General features: G+C 44.9%; 1 protein-coding gene across 1 annotated transcript in view; it reads right to left on the reverse strand.

The window, feature by feature from the left end:
- The window catches only part of kcnq5a (potassium voltage-gated channel, KQT-like subfamily, member 5a), an 82,940-nt gene that overhangs the window by 4,957 nt on the left and 54,033 nt on the right, over nucleotides 1–23,950 (reverse strand). The window contains exons 2-11 of the mRNA XM_035531887.1: nucleotides 15,742–15,832; nucleotides 13,602–13,728; nucleotides 11,659–11,834; nucleotides 10,885–11,010; nucleotides 9,405–9,515; nucleotides 8,404–8,499; nucleotides 6,243–6,337; nucleotides 5,156–5,182; nucleotides 3,271–3,327; nucleotides 2,116–2,336 (exon numbers count right to left, since the gene is read on the reverse strand). Coding sequence (XP_035387780.1) covers nucleotides 2,116–2,336; nucleotides 3,271–3,327; nucleotides 5,156–5,182; nucleotides 6,243–6,337; nucleotides 8,404–8,499; nucleotides 9,405–9,515; nucleotides 10,885–11,010; nucleotides 11,659–11,834; nucleotides 13,602–13,728; nucleotides 15,742–15,832 — 1,127 coding nt within the window. The remainder of the gene's footprint in view (nucleotides 1–2,115; nucleotides 2,337–3,270; nucleotides 3,328–5,155; nucleotides 5,183–6,242; nucleotides 6,338–8,403; nucleotides 8,500–9,404; nucleotides 9,516–10,884; nucleotides 11,011–11,658; nucleotides 11,835–13,601; nucleotides 13,729–15,741; nucleotides 15,833–23,950) is intronic.

Raw genomic sequence — 23,950 nt, forward strand, 5'->3', positions numbered from 1 at the left:
AAAACAAAACTCTATCATTTAGATTGGAACCGTCTGACAGTGGATTGTCATTGATCCTGAAATCAATCAGCTGAATACAGGAGGAGGAGGAGGAGGAGGAGGAGGAGGAGGAGGAGGAGGAGGAAGTGGAGGAGGAGGAGAAGGAGAAGGCATGGGAGAAACAGTACAGCGCTGAATTAACTCAGCATTCAGGACAAAGCCCTCCCATGCTGTTGGACAGCCTACACCTGTTCGCAAAGGGTCAAAATCTTCATCTCATAACTTAAACAAAGGTTTAAATATTCACATACTTAAGGCTAAAAATCATGCCAAAGCAATGCAGGTTTAGACCGAATGCTTCAGGACTCTTTGAAGAGCAGACTGAATTCCACGCACTAAACCATATGTGCTCACCACATTACATTCCAGTAAAGCTCAGAACCTGCGGATGATCTGAATGGTACTTTCTTAACGAGATATACTGTTGTGTAACGGGCCAGCTATGTTGTAAAGCACAACGGTTGTAGTGTAGGAAAAACGGTTGTAGTGGTGAGATTACTCATGAACTGCAGAGCTCAGCACTTCTCTGAGATTCACTCTCCCCCTCAGTGGACGCTTATAAATGACTCTGGGCTGGGCTACGGAGGGATATAAGGCCTTTATCCTATTCATCTAGACCTGAGGGCCATCGGCCTGTACCTCCTGATGCTCCTGTACACTTTGGACATATAAGCAGGTTAAGTAGGCACTAGGAGAGGAAATAAACCAATACAACATGCCTATAGACAAAAAAACCTACTATAGTATAATTGTATTGCTGTATACTATGATCAGGATATCTTGCAATGTAAATATATAAGAATAGCCTTAGATATTTGAGCCAAAATAATGACATTTGTTTGTGAGTGCCACAATTTATAAAATCACCCACAGAACACATATAGCTAGTGTCTCCGATTGGTCATGATTTTCTCAGTATTCAGTAAAAACAGTGAGAGTCCAGGTGTGCATTGCATATCAGGAAATCTGAACAGGATACTCATGTTCAGCATGCATGTGCAGCCGCAGAGGAGCCATTAGAGAAGCAGCTGAGCTTGGCACGCCGTGAGCCACCCCCCCACCCCCTCACCCGGGGTGCTCGGAGACGGGGGCTCTACTTATAACAGCCGCAAAACGCTTCCCTGCGGCTTTCTGCTGAGTCAGCGTAAGCAGTGACGGAACCACAGCGGTCATTAACCCTCCACCCAACCTGGGCCTGTGTCACCGCTTGCCGTGCAGCTGCCTACGGGGAATTTGGACCCACCAGGTGCCCTGCTGAGCATCCCCATGGCACTCGTGCTGCTGCACAGGGATTCGCACAGAGATGTAGCCGTGCAAAACCTTTTGGCAAAACTGAGCACACACAAATGTCTTCAGCTGTGGGTGGAGGTAATGCCAACCAATTCAAAAATAGATCAGGATATTTTTAGTATCTTAGGTGTGTAGTGCTGTCTTGTCTTATAAGTAACTGTCTTGTTAAAACACACGTGTATGAAGTTCTCAATACAAGTTAAGCAGCACTGCTGTTCAGCAGAACCCTGAGTCTGAAAGGAGTCATCCCCTCATCAGGGCTGCTCTTGGGGCTTGCGGCACAGTATTCAGAGGGTTAATCCCCCTGCATATACCCAACTAGACGGCCTTCTAAACATAAATAAAAACATAGAAACAAACAAATGAATAATTATGCACTGCACTAATGTCTCCTCGATTGGTGACGAAACGTCTGCAATCTAATTTCCAAACTCGGCGAACAATTCAGAATCAATCAAACCAACCTGGGCTATCAATATTCCAAATTATTTTAAACATGGCAGAGGACAAAGAGAGAAGGAGAAAAGGTTGATCTACATATTATTCAGCTTTCAAAACCTTGAACTGGGTTCCACAGTTCCAAAATGTAAAGGCTTACATTTTTAAACTGTTTTAGTTTTAACTGGATATATATTACACTGCTAATATTCATTGCAGTCAGATTGACAATTCATTAACATCATAGCTTCTAATCTTTTAAACTACAAAACATTTTACATATTCACAGTAATAGCCCCAAAGATCCCACAAGCCATCAGGTCAGGCTAATCAGAAAGGCCCTCCCACCTTCAGGCACGGTCCGTGATTGGCTTTTGAGCCGGAGGGAGGGGCGGAAGCGTGTCCGGTCGTTAAAGCTCCAGCTCTTCTGCACCTTGGCCGGGCTGCTCCCCTCCGTGGCTGCCTCGGTGCCGGGGGAGCGGCGGTCATTCAGTGAGGTTTGCCTGCTCTTAATGCTCTGACCACGAGGGCTGGCCATGCGCACGCGCTCCCTAAAACTCAGCTTATGACTACAGGACAACGAGTGGGGACGCAAGCGCCAAGACCCACAAGAAGAGAAGAAAGATGAAGAGAAGGGGGAAGGAGGGGTGAGAGGAGAGAGAAAAGATGAAAGATCTGTTAAACAGAGTATGCACAACTGGCAGGAGTGAATAAATAAGACACAACTGTTTAGCCTGTTTATTGTTGTTTTTGGCTCTTTTAATTCAATGCCTAAGCTCGCTAAGTCCAAATGCAGAAACACTTTCATTGTAATTCTGTTTAAAGATGACAGAATTAAGGCTTTACTGAATAGCCACAGTAGGACTTTTCCTTATTATGAAAACATATCCTGAAATGTCCTGTACCTAAACACCAGCATGTACCCATTGGTACCATACCAAGGCACAAAGGTAAATGTGCAAAGGTGGTATGGACTGGAGCCTGGCTGGGTAAGCCCTCAGTGCTTACAGATAGTGCTACGCAAAGGGCTGACTGTAAGCAGAAGTTAAACGCATGCACATGCAAAATGCAGTTGGAATTAGCTTCAGCTTCCGACAGACGAAGGAAAACCTGATGTCTAAGATCCGAAAGCCTGCTGTTTAGATCTACAACCACACCTCCCACATAACTCCCTTCAGCAGACCTGGGATCCCAACTGCAGCAGTGCATTTGCTAGAGACATCTCCATTTATGAAATGCATCAAATCATGCAGGACACAAACAGTCATTCACAAATCAGATTTCTCTTATATTCAGTGTGCTCTCCGAGCACATGTTTGCGCTAGCCTAGTTCTTCAGGCAACAGGCACGAGGCAGAAGACTAAACTCCCTGTTAGAATGCCTTGGCAGGCTCAAAAAGAGGAGACTGAGGGGATATTAGGAGTGTCTGTCATCATCCATGCAGCTGCGGTTAGTCAGCATTCTCACTAGTTACGTGGCCAGAACAGAGGGGATGCTGTGTACCTATATTTCCTTGTGGTATACCTCCTGAAGAGCTTCTGCCTACTACTATGACCCTTACTAGGCAGCGTGGAAGACACACGAGCATGGGTTAGTGAGATCGTAAAGAATTAGCTGATTTCCTTAAGTGGAACAAACAAATAAGTGATTTGGAAACACAGACACATAATTGGTTGTATAGTAGAAGGCCAAGTACTTCTGAATTTGTTATTCTATGTTCAGTATAGTATTAAAAGCATAGTGGGTGGCAAGTTACATGCACATGTACACGAGTTATACACACACACACACACACACACACACAGTCTTGTATTATTATATTTGTGGGGCATTTCAATTTACTTGTATATACTTATTTATTAATGTTGAAATAATGTCATAGTTTTTTAAATAAAACCTGAATCAACAACAGCAACAACATCAATAACACAAAAATGTCATCGTTTTGCAGTCTTCACTGAGACATTTGGTCACCACAAAAAGCAACATATATGTCCTCCTCCAACACATACACAAAACATACAAATGCAGCCCACCCACACACTTCAGGAAATAAAAACTAGTCTTTGAGAAAGTTACTTTAAGTCAATTACAGTAGCACTGTTCTGCTAGAACAGCATCACTCTGGCCAGTAAAACGCATCACACTGCAAAAATGTCAAGTAATTTTATTGTGGCGGCTCATGTAGACAGTCCTACACATGCTGCTAGGGGCATTTAAGCCTTAGCTTTTTGTTTTGTGCCTTTAAGGTTCAGATAACTATTTGAAGACACATATTTGCCACCCACCAAGGGAACTGTAAATTGCTTCACTTAGCCCTGCGCCACACACCCAAAATCCAATTACACTGCTAATTAAAACCAGTGTAAGTTGAAATAGTAAAAAGACTTTGATTTTGCCATTATTTACAGAGCACCAGTAATGAGCCAAGCTGAAATGACAAGGAAATTAACACAGCAAAGCACATGATCAGCACATTTAAGTATCCAGTGACAGAGCTTATGCTATGGCTAAACATAACCTGTTACTGTAGATATGTAGATGGACATAAGTGGCAAATACAGAAGATATATATATATATATATATATATATATATATATATATATATATATATATATATATAGAGAGAGAGAGAGAGAGAGAGAGAGAGAGAGAGAGAGAGAGAGAGAGAGAGAGAGAGAGACCTTATATATTAAATAGAACCTCTTTCATTTTCTCTGCCACTCTGCTTTCTCTGTGGCTTTTAATAATCACTTGTGTGTGTTGGCTGGAGTGATATTTAATCACTAACATATATAAAATTTGAATGGAAAAATTGCATCAAACTGCTGTCTGTGATCCACAGAGACATTTGGTACTGTGCTCTATGCTCAATTACAGCCAGGCATAATGTATACACAGCCTCTCTCTCTCTATCTCTGTTTTACACAGACACAGACACACACACACACACACACACACACACACACACACACACACACTCTCTCTCTCTCTCTCTCGCTCTCTCTCTCTCTCTCTCACACACACACACACACACACACTCTCTCTCTCTCTCTCTCTCTCTCTCTCTCTCACACACACACACACACACACACACACACACTAACACACACATGCACACACATATAAGCATCTTCATGTTTTCATAGACATTCTGCCATCTGAACTCTGAATAGGCTGCTTTTCTCTACAGTGCAGTTGCTATTCCTGAGTACAATGGCTATTCCAAAATAGCTAACAATGTAAGCAGCATTACTTTAGCATGAGACACAATAAAGTGATACTATTTATTATATATTATAATTTATTATAGTGATATTACACAGGCAAAAATGCATTCCGGTGGACATGAATACACAGATGGTGTACAATATAAGAATAACAAACCTGGTGGCAGATTCGCTCTGGTCTCTCCTTCAGTTGTTAGTTAGAAACAGAGAGGAGAACAGGGTCAGGAAATGAATTCTTTATATGAGAAACAGGAGCATACAGGAGTCTGAAATATACTGAATCTTTCATATGAATGAATCATCAATATATTTCTTGCTGTGTTAAACACAAAATAGTATACTGTAAGTCAAGGGAGACAGAAAATACATACAAACACAGACATACACACACACACACACACACACACACACACACACACACACACACACACACACACACATACACACATACACACATACACACACATACACACACACACACACACACACACAGACAGACACACACACACACACACACACACACATACACAGACAGACACACACACACGCGCACACACACACAGTAAGAATCAGAAAACAAAGCGTACCATGTAAAACTGGAAAAACTGAGAGCGGAAGATAATATAAGCAGGCCCAGAACACCAAGCAGACATGCAGTCAACAGGCAATGCACAATCAAGCTGTCTAGGTAAGCTCTAGCAAGGCTAATTTAGCTTGAAAATGGACCGGAACTCAGTGATTACTGGAAAAACAATGTTATGCTTCTGTCTGAATGTGTGTGTGTGTGTGTGTGTGTGTGTGTGTGTGTGTGTGTGTGTGTGTGTGTGTGTGTGTGTGTGTGTGTGTGTGTGTGCGTGCGTGTGTCTGCAGGTAGCTTGCACAGTATGTCCAGGCTCCTGAAGGACAGTTTACACTTATAGTCATTCAGTCTCGCCTTTCAAATCAGGCCTGCATAACTAGGAGAGAGTATCTCCCCACATACTGCACCTACAGAAAAAAAGAAGACCGCTCAGGGTCTCTGTTTTTTATATCGACTGAAGTGTCACTCTGTGCGCAGCACACAGCCCTAGTGGTCTGGTGACTGCAGACTTTACCTGAGCTAAACGGGTGAATACAGGAAGAGGGAGTGTAAAGATGCAATTATGTTTGGAGACGCAGATCTTTTGGTAAAGGTGGAGGTGGGGGGCAAAGGTCACAGAAGCACAGACACCAAATACAACACCAGCTGCCAGAGTTGTACCTACTTTGTAGGGCTGCAGGTATGCAACGCCTTCAAATGAGGCTTCCAGGTAGCAATGGAAACCGAGTTCTCATCAGCCGCATAACTACGCCAAACACACTACGTGCAGAGTATACAAAAGGAAAACAGAGAGGAAAAAATGGAAACCCAAAAGAAAAGTACACAAGGCCAGAAGAGAGCGGGGGTTGGAAAAAGGAAAATAAACAAACAAACAAACAAAAGAAAAAATAAAGAAGCAGATTAGTAAAAACCAGTTCAGGTCAGAGTTTTGTCATCAGTGGACTGCATGGATACATGCCTTTGGAGAGGGAAAACACTTATAAAGTACCGCCAGGTGCCAGTCAGGTATGTTCTGGAGCAATCTGTGGAGTAGAGTCGCCACGCAGCCTGGTGCAGGACACACACCCAAACACACACACACACACACACACACACACGCATGGAGACGAGTGCAGAAGGACATCAGAATGGTGAGGGCATAGCCAGGAAGACAGGCCACCTTTCACTACAGGACATTTGTTCAGTGAATGGCTGTTGATTTAGTGTTGACTTCCTTCCTTCAAATCATTCCAAATGTTCTTAGGTGGCAGCTTTTTAAAATTAGTAGGTATTGTATTTAGGACAAAAAGTGGCAACACTGAAAAAATGTCTTATTGCCTGGTGAGACACATATAACATTCAAACAGTTAGAGGAGGATATTAGGAGAGGTTGGAAAAAGTCCCATTTATAATAATGATAAATAGATCTGATAATAGTATTTAGCCAAATAAAAATAATGACAACCCATAGGATTCATTCCTTTGAATGTAAGAGGTATAAATAGATAATTCAATAAACAATACATTTATAGAGCAAACCAGAACAAACAAACAAACAAAAAAATAGAGGTTTAGGTTTGGTAGCTTTGTGTTGTACATAAAACAGAAACAGGAACGAAATGAGGACGTGATATAGGAAAAGTGAATCATTTTGAAAGAAAAGAAAAATGCGACGGTAGAACCATGACACACATGCCCCCAGCACACACGAGCACAGGGGAAGCGTGGCGCAACGAACAGCTTTCGCTCGTAGCGCTCGCGAGCGTGAAAAGACTCTGAAAGAAAAGTCTCGAGCCAGGAGGGCTCGTTCAGATTCACGCGCCCCTGTTCTTACGCCGGACGCCGGCGGTGAACGTCACACCAACAAAGATGCACCGTGGCATGTGACTTTTTTTTCCCTTTGTTTCTGAAAAATTAAGGTCATGGTTAAAACGTGAGCTTATTGGTAAGTTTTCGCTGTAGATTCTGCATCTAAAAAAAAAAAAAAGTTACAGGAGAGGAAAAGGAATTGATTAATCCAGTGAGAATATTCTGCAGCAACACGTTGAAGCTATGAAGAATGACCTAGGTAAAGAAAGACTCTTTAAATCAGGGTTCTTATCACAAGGAATAGTTATAAATAGTTCATTTTTTATTCTTTCAGTCAGTAAAATGCCTTTATTTACTGGATGTGGGTATTGTTGTGTATGCTTGTAAAGGACACACTTTCCTGGGGCAAATTTGTTTCTATTTATCTAAAGGAGGATGGTTCTGTCTATTAGGAAAAACTATTATCCTTGTGGAAACCCTCAAACAAAATTCCTTCCGTTGAAACACATAATAAATACTGTTTCTGTTTCTTTTGGCTCTAATAGATGATAATGGGCTTCAATGAAATCTCTCTCTCTCTCTCTCTCTCTCTCTCTCTCTCTCTCTCTCTCTCTCTCTGTGTGTGTGTGTGTGTGTGTGTGTACGTGTGCATGTTATTGTTCACTTTCTCTTGTCTTCAACAAAATGCACAAGAGCCTGCTGAAACTGAGTTTTACATGTACAGAAAATAGATGAGAAAAGACTGGCTGAGGCAGATGGAAAATCCCAAACAGCCTCAACAGGCCAAGCTCCCCTCTCAGCCCAAGGGAAGGGGCCATTATTTCAGAACTGCTCATCTACCCAGTAGTGGAGTCACACATCCATACCAAGTGTCTACTACGCAAATGTAGATGACACTGAATATATACATTAACATTCAAATGGTCTTTTATGAATCCATTCATCTCTATTGTTTAATTAGTTACTGTGTTACTGTGCAGGGTTTACATATTTCATCACTTTTCTTCATCCCTGAGATAGGCCAGTGCAGGCTTTACCTGTATTAGGCTGGCAGCTGGGTTTCTTCTCTTCTCAAAATGTTTCTGTCTGTGCTGCTCTTGTACCTTTAGAGCAAAGCCAGAGCCTAGAATTCCCTACACACACACACACACACACACACACACACACACACACACACACACACACACACACATACACACACACACACACACACACACACACACACACACACACACACACACACACACACAAATACAAACGCTGATTTATTGATTTGTTATTTAGCAGCATTGGCAAAGCATTTGATCCTCACTACATTCTCCTAATTGCCCTCTGCATAACAGTCTGAGTACAAGATGGCCTGAGGGAGCATGAAAGTGTGTAGGACACACCATACCTGACAGAAAGGAACAGACAGTTAAAGACTGATAAACAGAGTGTGAAAAAACATCTACCTTTGGGGCTCATTAATAACTGATGTACACTTAGATATATGAACACACTCCACATGAAAGGCAGTGTTTCTGACGAAGGTTTATTTGAACAATTGGAAGTGATTTTGGTTGGTGTGTGACACCTGACCGATATGAATCTTTACTTGTGAGAGCTCAGAGAACCACTGCAGTCCTGAAATAATATTAGCCACATAGAGCTGGAAGCCATCCCTGTACTGGAAGGACACATATATGGATCTGAACACCGAACTGAGACACCTTGAATTAATATCATGGGGTGACCTACCACACACACAGACGTCTTAGCAAGCGGATCAAATTTGATGAGCACAAAAACAGGGAGTGGAACTTTGTGAAACAAATTATTCTCCTGTTTTCAGATTGGATTCATGACCTAGAGTCAGAAAATAAAGACCTAAACATGACCTATTTTGGAGCTACCGCTCCACTATATATGGGAACTGAAATGCAGTTTAGTTACCTGCATGGTTCCCAGAAATGATATAGCCCACTAACACCAAGCCAAACTAGGCTGCTTTCTCTGTGCTATACAACCGTGCTAGGCTTGTGTTCAACATACTCACCGCGGGCAGGGCGAAGAAGGAGATACCGAGGAGGGCGAACCCCGCCGAGAGCAGCCGGCCCGGCCACGTCTGTGGAGTCTTGTCCCCGTAGCCGATGGTGGTGAGGGTGATCTGAGGGCGAGAAGGTAGGTTGCGGGGTCAGAAAAAGTGCAGTGCGGGTGGGCAGGGTTGGATGACGGAGGGTGAGGGAGGCGCATGCTGCAGTTTCCTGTGCACGCACACAGGCACCACGCTGGAAGGCAGCTGTGGAGACAGCAGCGGGGCCACGATGCAGCGCCGTGAAAGCCGCATGCCGGACACGCTGCTGCACTTACAACAACCCTGTCTGGTCTGCGTTAATAAAAGGCCATGTAGATCTAAAGGCAAACAGAGGCAGACTCTGGAGTTACTGCCGCACAGACGTTTGTGTAACCCCCGTCCCTCTGTGAGAGTAATAAATGAGTAGCTTGCGTACGGGAAAAAAGGCATTAATCTAACGGCTCCCTCTGCTTTCCACACCAGTAAGTGAGAGCTGTGGATTCTTGCAGGCCGGGAATGCTTCAACAAAGCCCTAGCCAAAGCAAATTCAACACATCTATTAAAAGTGAACGATCTGTCAAATGCTGAGCATGCTGCGGCTTTCGATGGGGCCTGAAAGTACACACACACACACACACACACACACACACACACACACATACACACAAATCACTGACACTCACACACTCGAACACACACACACACACACACACAATACCCACAGACACATATGCACACACATACACACAAATCACCGACACGAACACACACAAATACATACATACACACGTACACAAACATAATACACACAAATGCAGACACACACACACACACACACACACACACACACACACACAGCCAGACTCTTGCTCTTCTACTTTACTGCTCAAGGCTGCTGTCCCCCTGGCTACTCCACACATTGGCCTGGGCTGAGCGCAGTAATTCCCTCTCAGCTGTCCAGCACTGGCCCGCCACCGCACGCAGTCTCTCTCAGGCAGGTGACTTGCACTGACTCGCCTCAGGTCACCTACACTATGGTGGCTTTTCCTTGCGCGACAGTGAAATCATTTTTTTGTTGATTGGTTTGTTAATTCTGGGTGGCAACAGACATGACGTGCACACTGCTGTGTTCTTTCATCCAGTGTTGTAATTACTGCAGAATGGGGAACATACTGAAGCACAATAGTGATTGTAGTGGCCCTGTGTTGATTCTTGTGTGAAGGAGACAATAAGGAAAAATTGCACTTATAAGAAGCAAACAGGAAGGCTCGATTAGAGTAGATTTGACAGCATGATGTAAAGATGTTCCTAATTGGTTTGGTTATCATGTGGGACAATCGAAACAGTTACAGTACTGCAAATGACAGTTACGTTATTGGTTCGTGTGTGAGAGGGAAAGGGAGAAAACCATGAGAGGCGGTCATCTTGAAGAACACGACGCCACAGCGCCATAAAGACTCACCGTTCCCCACCAGAGGGCGTCAGCATAGGTGGCAAACTGCTTGTTAAACTCCTTTTCCACCAAGTAAACCAGGAACGAGGAGAAGATCAGTACCAGAAATCCAATGTACCAGGCAGTCACCAGCTCCTGTACAAGGAGAGCGCAGAGTGTCACAGTGTGCCAGAAACCCGTCAGCGGGACGCACAGTAATGCAGGATGGAACGGGACAATTGGAAGGCAAAGTGCCCGTTTTGCGGGCCACGGCTGCAGCCCACAAGCTGTCCACGAAGCGGCGGCTGGCCGAGGGAGGGGGGGAGTGAGCATGCGGGTCGGCTGGTGCCCATGGCGGCAGCGGCAGGGGGGGAGGAGGAGAGCAGGCTGCCAGCCGGGGGTGGACAGGGCCACGTACGCAGCCTTTAGGGACCAGGCCTGGCAGGGCTTTACCCTGCTCAGATCTGTCATCTGCCCGGGTTTCTGGGTCGCATCTAGCCTTTGTGCTGCTGTGTTTTACGGCGGAGGGCAGGCGGAGCATTCTTCCAGCTCTAGCACCCACTTATTTCACCCACTCTTTGCTGGCTCCGTGGGCTTTCACGAAGCACTCTGGACTAGTGTTTACTGCGAAAGTTCAGGTGGTAGTCTCGAGTTTCCTCGTCGCACTGTAGTTAAGGGAAAATTTATTTGAACGGAAGTCCAAGAGCTGTTTACACTTCACTAAGTTCTCAGTCTTAAGCAAAGCCCGTAGGCTTATAATAAATGATCCATTTTATTACGCTGAGCAAGAAACAAATCTTTCACCTTGCTGTGAGCGTAGACTACAGATCCCAGCAGTTTCCAGGTGCCCCCCCGTCTGTCCATGCGCACCATCCTCAGGATCTGTAAGAAGCGGAGGCTGCGCAGGGCGGACGTGGCGAAGATGTTGCCCTGGCTACCGGCCGACACCACGGCGATGGACGCGATGAGCACGATGATGTCTGTGATGTGGAGAAACAGACAGGTCCGATAACACATCCATTTAGAGACGGACGAATCGGCCTCGGAAGCCTGAGACTCTCTACAACAGGGCCTTCTACAAAGTCTCACTCAGCTGAAAAGGTGCAGCTGTGTTAGTCATCAACCAAGATGGGGTTTACTCAAAAAAACAAACCTCCCCTGGAGTGTAGGTCTCATCTGTGATGAGCAACGCTCTCAACACTCTTCCTATTGTATTTGTCTTGTTCTGTTTTGACAAGGCAACCAGAGGCAACCGGCGAGTGCCACATCCCTGCTCCAGCACCTGGGAAACGCCTGCCAGGGCTGCTTTGGAAAACAGGCACTGTGCAGTGGTGAAATAAGTTGATGGCTATTTCACATGTCTGTCATCTCCCTCTCACACACACACACACACACACACACACACACACACACGCACGCACGCACACACACTCACACACATATACACACCCACACACATATGCACACATACATCAGATGCAAAGCAAGGGGCCAGTACAGGAGAGTGAAGCCACATCCTCTCAGAGCAGCAAATTCCGGTCTCACATCCAGACCACAGCCGCCTGCCTGGGACAATATTGTTCTTTGCTCAAATCACACAAGCCTTATTTTCTTCCAGACCAAATGGTGCACAAGAACTTCAAACAAGGGGAAAAAGTGGAACAAAAAATGGTTTTATGATTCAAACACAGTGACGAAAGTAAATAAAAAACCATGCATTACCACAAAACTAGAAATCGCAGCGTTGCAGTGAATGGGAATAAAACAGAAGCAAACCTTGAGGTGCCAGTGTGAATTTCCCCCCAGAGAATGATGCTTCATTCTCAGCTCTGCTCACCCTCTGCACAGACCCTTCACATCTCCAAATCTCTTAACTTTGAAGAAACGTTCAAAGCCTGTGTTATGACCTCCAGTGCACCTACAACTCTACCTCCTGACGGTCTATGCCGAGCTAAGAGGAATGGAGTTTCCCTCATGGTTTCCTCTCCTACACAACCTGCCCTCATCTTTTATTCAGTCACTGCTGTCCATCAGAAATGAAAAAGCAACACATGCAAAGAGGTCATGACCTCACAGAAGCTTCATAACAAGTCTGGAGGAAAGATTGCATTGACGCAATGACCATGGTTTTAAATGTGTTTGCTCAACTCTGTGAGCTGGATCGGGGAGAAAAGGACTGCTTAATTAGTGTGTATGGGCCACTGTGCTTATTTAAGGGCCCGAGGGGTGTGTGGTGTGCAGGTGCATGCTTTAATGAGGTTTAAATGAGCACTGGAAATACATCGGGCTTCATGTTTTGCTAGCCGTAACACTTTGTTGGTCAACTAGCTCACTGATGCTCTGAAGGAGTTATGGAGTTCTGTTTCTTAAGGAATGAGGGCTTAAGCCACATCATTTAGGTTAAGCGCGTGCCGCGCACGCACACACAGAAAAACACACACATCTACCCTGTGTACGTTTTTGAGAAACATATGACTAAAAGTGGAATGCTAAAATCCTCTCCACGGAAAACTACATGGCTAAAAGCGAGAGTGACTCAAGAGGCCCATCCTCCTTAACCTCTGTGTGTGTGATGTCCAACCCATCCATTCTAATCTACCACCAGAATTCATTTTTCACCCACACAGAGATGCCTAATCAATTTCCTCACACAGACACACATGTAATTAAATACGCTTAGACAGACACACGCGCACACACGCTCGCACACACCAAGAGCCACTCAAAGGCAACAGATTCTGTCTCACCTATAACACAGAATGGTTTTCTGGCAAAGCGAAGCCGACCCTGCCATCCTCTGTAGCGACAGCAGCATCCAGCAGACCAGATGCGAATGATGTACTCCAGACCAAACACAACGATCATGACAAACTCCTGCAGATTGCAACACACAGCAAACAGCAGATCACTCATTAACAACGTTACTGTCTTAACACACTGTGCTGTGTTGGTAAATTAGGTCAATTAGGCTTTATGGTATTTGTCATGTTTCAGCAAGCCGACTAACCTTATTTTTTCACCTACTACAGCACATATGCTGGCCATGAAGTATAATAACCAATATACCTTGGTAAAGAAATAAGTTATAACTGAAAATTATGCTCTTTTGAAACAAGAGGCTATATAATTATTCCCTTGTGGCAAGTCAAAAAACTAATACTGTTTGTATGTTATTTGTCAATTGCTTAATTACTTTATGAAATCATTTCTCCTCTATAAAGCACCAAATTAAAAGATGTTTCACACACCTTTAAAAACAACAGCCATCGCAAAGCAAACTGAGATAATTAAACTATGATAATTGCAAAAAGGTAATTAAACTGTATAATTAAAATTAGATCATTAATCTGTGTACATATTGCAGGTGATCATCCACTGGCTCAGATAACATCAGCGGAAAGTACATGACCCGGAACCCCTCAGCAAACCCTGCCAGTACCCCAGTATGCACCATAATGCAAATTTTAGATTTATTATATATTTATTTATCTATCTATTTATTTATTTATTTTACCACGAACATGCCATTTTAATGCTGAAGTTTCAGGAGTGTGCACATGAATCTGAAATCAGCGCCTCTATTCTGATTTCAAACATTAAACGTGCCAGAGGTTTTTCCAGAGTGCACAGCACATGGCACCTGAGGACCGTCTGGCGCGGTGAAATGGGGGAGTCGGCATGGCAGGGTAGGCTCGCTGCACAGCGCTCGCAGAGGGTGCCGGTGCGGGCTCTTGTGGCGCTTCGCGGCAAGCTTGCCCTGCTGCCCTCCTGCACGACATGGGAAAGGGGATATAAAAAGCCTGAGTGTGCAGTTTGAGCCGGGCCTGCCTGCGCTGTGCGCCGCAGGATCCAGTAATAGTGTCTAGTTAGCGTAATTACCCCCGGAGCTCATTCATCAGTGCCAGCTGCCGGCCCTGCTAATTGCGCAGTTTGATAAAGCCTGACGGGACTCGGGGCAGATTAAAACATCTGTCAGTAGGGCGCATTATGGCTCAGCTGAGGATGCCGCGGTAGAGTAGCAGCTCTCCCTGGATCTCAGCATTCCTCCTGCAGTCAGTGGCCAGATCACATGTGCACCTCCAGGCAAAAAAGCCATCAGACCCTTACAATGCAGCTATCTGTGCCACTATCACTTTCTCATATATTTAAACATCATTTTTAAATCTCTGTTTGGCTTCAAAGGTATGGTGCACTGCGGTATTATATGAATTAGGGTTGTTCGCTACACATATTCACCAACACATGTTCTCTAATGCATGCAAGGCGTCTTCATAGTGTCTTTATAGGTTATGCATATGAATGCTTGATTCGTGTACATAGCCATTGCAATGCTGAGTCTGGTACAGTGTTTGGAGACTCTGTGTGGCTCATCTCTATGGGATTCGCTTGAAATTCCAAGACAACTGAGCTGGCCTTCTATGCCCTGTCATGACACCGTGTGTTTGGTCACAGTTCTCTGTCCTACTGAGTGCGCTGAGGATCCCATGTTTTCCCATCAGTGGGAGAGGAGCCACCTTTGACCTCAATTGAGGCCAGAGCTCACGAGGCACGGTGAGGAAAATCTCACAGCTGGACACATCAGCTGACACAGCAACCCAACAGAGACACCATGGACACAGCATGGACATTCATCACCTGAGAAGATCATGCACACCCCTGAAACAATACAGAGTAAATCTAGCCCAACCAAACAAAAGCTCCATCAAATAGCAAATCTTTAGCAGTGTAAAGAAGGACCAAGAAGGGTCCTGGAACATTAGATTAAAAAAATGATTTGAAAGACATCGAAGACTTTGCTTTTAGCCTACACTTAAATGACCTCATGAACTAACTGTCTCTAATGGTTGTTTTGTGTGTGATGAGGTGAGGGGTGTGTGCCGTTCTCACCAGTATGAACAGGCAGTGGTTGGACACATCCATGTGGGCTGGGATGGTGGAGAACACAGACAGGACCAGACAGCCAAACACCAGGATGAAACTGCCAGGGAATCAACACAAAAACAAAGCACATTTACTCTTCTGTAACTGTACATGCACGCGAGCATGCGAGCTGTCCTTCGCTGTGGAAAGTACCGGCCTGCATGGGCCAAGCTCAGACAGCAGGACGACACCTCTAAGCACACCCGCATCGGGTATCAGATGCGTTCTCCTTCGCACATTGCGCTGGCCGAGGCATGCCAGCCATCAGGGCAGTGGAGTTCCGTGTGCTGCTTGAGAGGGAATGCTGGCCCCGGAACGGAGCCCCTCCATACACCTGCCACCCCATCACTGTCAGACCCAATGGCTTCTCCTTTAATAAAATAACACCAGTGCCTGGCCAGCTCAGATAAGAGCAGGGGCAAACATCGCTGAACACGCACGCGTAGGCACGCGCGCACACACACACACCCCCACACACACACAATTTCACATAAACTTCCCCAATTTTATACACAACTTCTGCTGCTTTGTCATTCCTACATGTCATCTTAAAATGGGATTATGTGTCAGTTCCCTAATAGTAGAAAAGTATAGTAGTAGTATAGTGACACTCATTTGGGTGATCAGGCTGATGCTATATATGATTGAACCTCTATACACACACGTGGGTCTAGCACTCTACTGTCTTAGAGTTGTACTCAATATCCTATAACACAAAGACAAGCCCACCAACCATATGCGAACACTGAGGTCATAAATCTTCTCTCTATGGCAAAACTTTCATTTCATTTTCCTATCCCTAATTTTCCTGTTCTGAGTAACAGACATGACGGTGCAAAGATGTTACTCTGAAAGTCATACATAGTAATGAAATAAGCAGTTCTGAATATCTGTTAAAGTAGCTGAGATGCAGAATTGGGTGAAACAGAAAATGCCCTCCAGGCAGCAGTAGTCTCGCTCTCCTGCTCTTGAGTCTGGGCCTGAACATGGGTGTCGTTTTCCACCCATGGGACTGTGCGTGTGACTGTCACCGGAGCAAATGCGACCACGTGTGTGATGGTGGCATATTGGCAAAGATGCTGTCAACATCACGTCGACACCCCCCACCTGCTCGTCCGATCTCTCGTGTTGTGTCTGCCAGCGTGGCACAGCCTGTCTGCCCAGCACCTCACCCCTGACCGCTAAACACACAGGCTAGCATGGCTGCTATGATGGATTCACCTGCCATCTGTTTCTTTTGACTGTTTCTAGAACAGCAGGCCAGAAGACTGGGGCAGAGAAGAATGAGTCACCACACCACAGAGTTGGACTGGGAACAGAGGTCACAGCAGCCTGACGTAGCTCACTTCTTCTGGCAGGTGTTTTTTTGTGCAAAAACGAACAAACGAAGCAAAAAAAAAAAAAAAATGCACTTTTTCAAACACAGCCTCAGAAACACTTGCGTGTGAGCTGAGAAGCAGACTCCTGCTGCAGCTGTCAATTCTGGACATGCTTTTATTGTGGCATGGGTAGAAAGGCATGAGAAGCTTCTTTTGCACAGATGCACACACTGCACACACTCTAGGGATCTCAGTCATGGAGGTGTGGGTGTGGGAAATCTAACTGTGTTCCGCTGACCCAGTGAAGTCCAGCAGAGTGAAGTCCAGCAGAAGAGGACACAAGAGCTCCTGTCCTCTCTGTGCTCGGCCGTGCAGTACACATCTTTCATCCAGGCCTGTGTGTGAGCATGCGGAGTGTGTGGGTGAGGGTAGGGGTGTGTGTGTGGGTGTGTGTGTGCATGTATGCAATAGTGAATGCATCAGTCTTCAGTGAGCTATTATCTGCATTATGCCTAAAGCGGAGAACTGAGAGTCCAACCATCTGTTTAGTCTGTGTGCGCGTGTGTATATGTGTGTGTGTCTGTGTGTGTGTGTGTGTGCGTGCGTGTGTGTGTGTCTGTGTGTGTGTGTGTGTGTGTGTGTGTGTGTGTGTGCGTGCGCATGCATATGTGAAAGACAGGATATGCTATACATGGAAAAGAGTCTCTGAGACATGTGGAATCCTTAAAACTCACGTCAGCAATAATGATTCTCCCTGGGTGTGGATCTAAATTAGCCCACATTTCCCTCTGGATTTGGACAACCACCAGCGAGCACTGCATAGTCAGACATAATGCACTAGAGGGCAGTATTGCAGTCAGTCAGGCTACACACACATATACACACACACACACACACATATGTATACACACACACACACACACAAACACAAGTTTGCACACACATGGCATATGTGAAATGAATCTGATGAAAGTACAAAAAGTGTAAGACTATAAACAACTGGAAAAACAGAACATGAAAGTAAAAGAAAAAAAATCATCTCATACTCTCTCTTAGGACAGAGGTCTGTCTTTGCCTCCATGACTAGATAAATAAAGATAATTCATTTTCCATTGGATTAATATGAAATATTAAGTGAACAAACCCCCGTCCAAAACACAATATGGCCTGAGTTATAACGGCTGCTCTGTGAGTTATTGTATGCCGTGTACAAATAGCCTGCAGACATCTGGCTCTGATTTGGCCTGAGCGCCTAATAGCCCTCTTCTGTTCTGTCAGAGAGGAACGGTTTGGACACTCACTCCTGTTTTAGTGCGGCTGGAGAGCCCATCGCCTCTGGCTCCATTCAGGCCTCGGGTCAGCGGCAAAGCAGTAACAAGCAATAATGAGATGGCTCTGTCCACATCTCCCTACAGGCTTGCAGTCAGCAGTCTAGCAGTAATGGGTGAGATTGGTGTTTTTGTGTGCCTGAGGGGCTGATGAAAGGGCAGCAATAGTTAAATCAGACTGATTGTAATAGTTTGGGACATTGCAGGTGGGCATCTATGATGAAGAGCAGCTCACCTGGACCCCGGGGACTTTACAGGCATTGTGATGCGATAGCCTGAAGCAGGTGGAAACTTTCGCCCATAGTAAGCAACCTGAGGAGCTACAGCTTATGTACGCGTGTGACGTTTGCTCTGCCTTCCCATAGGTTCCTTTATACATAGCGATCCACAAATACGAAGGAATCTTTAGCAATGTTCCAGGGAACTGCCAAAATTCTGTAGAGTTTCCTGTGTGATCTTATGGATGTTGGATGACCTCATATTGATAGGCTGTCCAATTTACTGAAGTAATATGGGTGCTGCTATAGCCAGATCCCAGACACACATGAGGTAACAAATGAATCAAACCCTGATGGTCCATATCTTACAAATGTGTTATGAGAAGCTTAAAGCATTCAAACAGTCCACCTAAGAACAACACACTCACACACCAGCTGTCCCAGAAGCGCTGTGGACCCAGAGTCCTCTCTTGACCTCATCCTGTCCATCACTGCACTCCTACCACATCCAACTACCCCTGTCACTTACTCCATCTAAGCTAAGATATGGACAAATCATAAGGCAGGTTTACTGCAGTTTAGCTCAGCACAACTGAAACAGCTCTGTGGGCCAGTGCGTCAGTGACCCCAGGGGCAGAGAACAGAGCCAAGGGTCAGCTCTTCACAGCGAGAGAGCAAGGAATTCTGGATACACTCCTGGACCTCAAAACATACTCATTTCACCCTGATTGTGTACAAGCTTCTCAAGTTAAAGTTCAAAAGTGGGGAAAAGTAAAAGAGACACAAAGATTATATGGATTTAATGACCATGTGGAGGTGCATGCATGTGTAGCTGTGTGTGTGTGTCTGTACATGCATGTGCATACGCATGCGCACGTGTGTGTGTGTGTGTGTGTGTGTGTGTGTGTGTGTGTGTGTGTGTGTGTGTGTGTGTGTGTGTGTGTGTGTGTGTGTGTGTGTGTATGTCTACCAGGTGGGAGTCTTGTCCAAGGCAGAACTTAAAGAGTGTGTATGGGGTCAACTACATGAGAGGTCAGTGTTTTCCACACCCTGCAGCCCACTGTCATTATCCACTTAATTTTTTTTCTTTTATAGACAGGTCATGAACTAATTTTTAGTCACACACACACACACACACACACACACACACACACACACACACACACACACACACACACACACACACATTAAGAAGAAACATCAAAGAAATAAACATGTATGACCTGCCAAACTAGCTAAGAGAAGAGCTGGAAGCTGGGAACGCCATTCCAGATCCAATATCCAAAGGGCGTACACCAGCCGGAAAAAGTGGGAAGGAGCCTACAAGATAAGATTACCACTGACCAGGTTAAGACACAAACCTCCATGAACACATCCAAGCAATGGCCCAGGATGAGCTGATGAGGGGTTGCCCTGCACATGGTGTCATGGTCACCATGGAAGCAGAGGAGGTTCCAAGGCAGGATAAGCCCTTCCACGGAATGTACCACTGACAGAGAGCTGTACCACTTATAAAATACTATCCTACCCATGGCTGGAAAATGCAGGACCAAAGGACAGCACAGAGGCCCTAATCATGGCAGTACAAAATCAAGCACTAAGCACTAGATCAATGGAAGCCAGGGTGTATCGCACCAGGCAACAGCCAAGATGCAGACGGTGTCTCTAATCCAGCACCAGGTAGCAGGATGCAAGATACTGGCAAGGAAAGCAGACGCTGAGAGACACAATCAAATGGCAAAGATCATGTACAGGAACATATGCAAGGCACGCAAGCTGCATACCCCCAAGTCCACGTGGGAGGAACCACAGAGAGTGGTGGAGAACGAAAAAGCTAAGATCCTGTGGGACCTCTGGAAACAGGTAGTGGTAAACCAACCAGACAGCAAAAGAAGAAAATGTGCAGAACAGTGGCATTTTCTGTAATGCATATGGAAGTCCCAAGTGATGGAAATATCCAAAAGTTGGAAAAACAGCAGAAACTAGAATGTGGGAAGAAACTAGAATATGGAACACTAAAGTTATTGCAGTATTGATAAGGGCACTTGGGGCTGTGATCTCTAAGTTGGAGGAATGTATCCAACAGATCCTAGGAAAGACCTGATAAAGACATGTACATACATAGGCATAATACAAAGATAGTTTGGCCTGTAAAGCATAGGGGTTCGTGTCTGTACTGAGCATGTAATAACTGAATCTCTAAGGCTGTAGCAGGTACTGGCCGCTGCTATGGCTAGCTGACTTCAGGCCTGTTCTGGGTGGTGAAGGGTAGTAACTGGAATGGAAGCTTGGCTAATCTGAGCACAGCACAGGTTCAGGGCGTGCAGAGCAGGTGAACCTTCTACCCTCCAGGAAGAGCTCTAGACGTTTGCTCTGCAGCCCAGTGGCAGCTGCTCCTGTTTATAAATAATGGACTCTGTTTATACACATGCGCACTGCAACTTAACAGCTTGTCTCACGCAAACAAACCCTCATGCACGGCACAGCTGGTAAGTATATGCAATCACGCAGGCTTGGACAGTTGTGCACCAAACTTGTCTTTGTGTCAGCGTTGCCTGTGATGTTGTCTCCGGCTGCGGCTAAACTTTTCCCTGAAAACAATCAGCGACAAGTTCCTGTCTTTCCCATTTAACTATAACAAACAATATGGCCATCCAAAAGTAAACACAGAGCCACGAGCATCTGGTTTTCTTGGGCGAAAACATGTTTGGGTGAAAGCGGGAAAGTTTGCTGACAGCCAGAATCTGACACGTCAAACAATAGCTAACGCTCTCGCACAAATATACTTTGGACATCAACACAGCATTTGCGAAAGGAAATTATGTTATTCCACAGCTATTTTGGTCAAAGTCAGGTGGAAGTGAACAAAGAATCAGTAGAAAAATAAAACAGAACCCCAAGAGGGCTTCACAGAGTGTGCGTACCAAAGAATATTCAGACACACAATTTACACAGACGAACACTTAGTTGCCAACCACTGTCTGGAGAAGAGGCCTGACCTGCTGATGCGCCAACAACTGCGGAGGCTTGCGCAGAAAGAGGGCTGAAGAAGAGTCCTGTGTTGGACCGAGAGAGTGAATCCAAAACCTTAGCAACTCTGACGACATGCCTGGACGTTTTGCCCACGATAAATGAACGCGCTGCCTTCTCGCCGTGCAGGATCGCAACCATTCCCACATAATGAAACAGGGTGAGACATAACCACCACCAGCGACTATGCTGTAAAAAAGCACCACCAGTTTTCAGGTGGACTAAAGCCCCGCAATTTGAACGGAGTCATCTAATACGAAGGCCTGATATTATCTGATCAGAAATAGTGCTGTCCAGGGTCCTGAAACTGATCACATATTGCCCGGACATGTCAAATATCCACATCTGCTATGGCTTCATCATGGCTGAGTAAAAGCAATAGGCTTTACTGTTAGTCAAAACCTTGAATATACTTCTTTCATCACCACAGAAACTTGGTTAGACAAAGGAACACAACTAGATAATTAGAAGATGTGTACAAATTAGAATATGTGCACAAATAAATTGTTACATACACAGTTAAAGTGACATGACCCATATGACTATAGAAATGTGACACCTATAATTTAAGTAATTAAGCTTAAGAAGGCTATCACCCCTCCACTGTAGCCCTGAGGAACATTACACGCTAGACTTTGGAGGACTGGTGTTCCCCTAAAATCCCACTAAATAAGTTACAGGGGGAGGCTATTATGAACCTCATGTTTATAGCCAAATTAAACATTTAATGAAGCCAGCAAAGAGCACCCATCCCTCTGTGAAGAGCACCCATCCCTCTGTGAAGAGCACCCAATCCCTCTGTGAAGAGCACCCAATCTCTCTGTGAAGAGCACCTATCACAGCCTGCCATCTAATCAAAACCTGATCTAATCAAAACCTCTGTGAGGAGCATGCATCCCTCTATGAAGAGCACCTATCCATCCGAAAAGAGCACCCACCCTGTGAAGAGCACCCATATATCTTCTAAGAGTATCCACTCTTCTGTGAAGAGCACTCATCCCTCTGTAAAGAGCACACATCCTTCTGTGAGAAGCATCAATCCCTCTGTGAACAGCACCCATCCTTCTGTGAAGAGCACCCATCCCTCTGTGCCATCCTTACTGGATGGCTCCGTCCTGGCCAGGCCCAGCATGCTTGCTTTCAGTCCTCTCTCCCCTTTTCCTGGCTGAGCGTGCACCCTGCACTAAGCTATCACGCACGGGTCTGGGTCTTGCGGTCTGTGTTGGGGAGGACAGGCAGAAAGCACAGACAGGATGTCCCCCTGCCAAGAGTTTATTAACTAATCCCCTGTTTATAAAATCTGCTTCAATATCTTACAAGGTTGATCGGCTAGATAAAACACAGGGTTTTATTTCTAAGCAACTACTTAACAAAACACTACACAGCCTAGGCCCGACCAAACCCCAGGACACTTGTGGGCAAGGGTTCACTGGGGTGAATGCAAACACTTATTAAGCTTATTAGTTTCAGTGCTCATTCATTATAATTATTAGCATCATGAATCAAAAAGCTCAACCAATAATGCTGTCCCATAGTTTGCTTCTACTGAAGAAACGATGTGAGTTATATAATAGGCCTACAATTAATGAACTTTTATTTCAGTTAGTCATATTTATTAAGTTAGTCATATTGGTCAGCATTTGAAAAAATTATTATGAAATTAATCTAAGCAACTTTCTGGTTAAATATACTTTAGGAAATAGAGTCTCTGTATAAGATGCCATAATTCCATAAATGTTGGTAACAATGACTGTGGTAATTGGTAATTGATAAAACAATAAGGGTTGTTCATTATCTCTTGCTCCTAAAACATGTCTATATAGCATTCAGAATAAGTTCCCCCTTCACTTTCATAGTTCTTGCAAATATTGTTATACCATATACATAAATGTATACTGATTCAGTAGATCTCAGATACAAGTCCAGTTTCCCAGTTGATCAGTTATTAGTTTAAACCCCTGTGAAGTGTTCTCCGTCTCTCTAAGATAGCAAAGCCCTTTCAAGTGTGGGACATGTTTCGTGATGTTATTGAGATGTTATTGAGATGTTATTGAGAAGGCTCATGCACTGCTGTGGCTAACACTAGCTGCTCTGGAATGGAGGAAGAGCAAAGGCTAAAAGCTTCTCTGACATCCATCAGAATTCATTAGCATGCACCTTTGGTCAGTTATGTTACTGATCATTTCACTGACCCTGCGATGTTTTATTAACCTTCACCTTTTTTACCACAAATGTTTAGATGAATGCAGACATAGATATGTAAGTGTATGTGTGTGTGTGT

The sequence above is a fragment of the Electrophorus electricus genome, chromosome 11 (assembly GCF_013358815.1).
Source record: "Electrophorus electricus isolate fEleEle1 chromosome 11, fEleEle1.pri, whole genome shotgun sequence".
NCBI lineage: Eukaryota > Metazoa > Chordata > Actinopteri > Gymnotiformes > Gymnotidae > Electrophorus > Electrophorus electricus.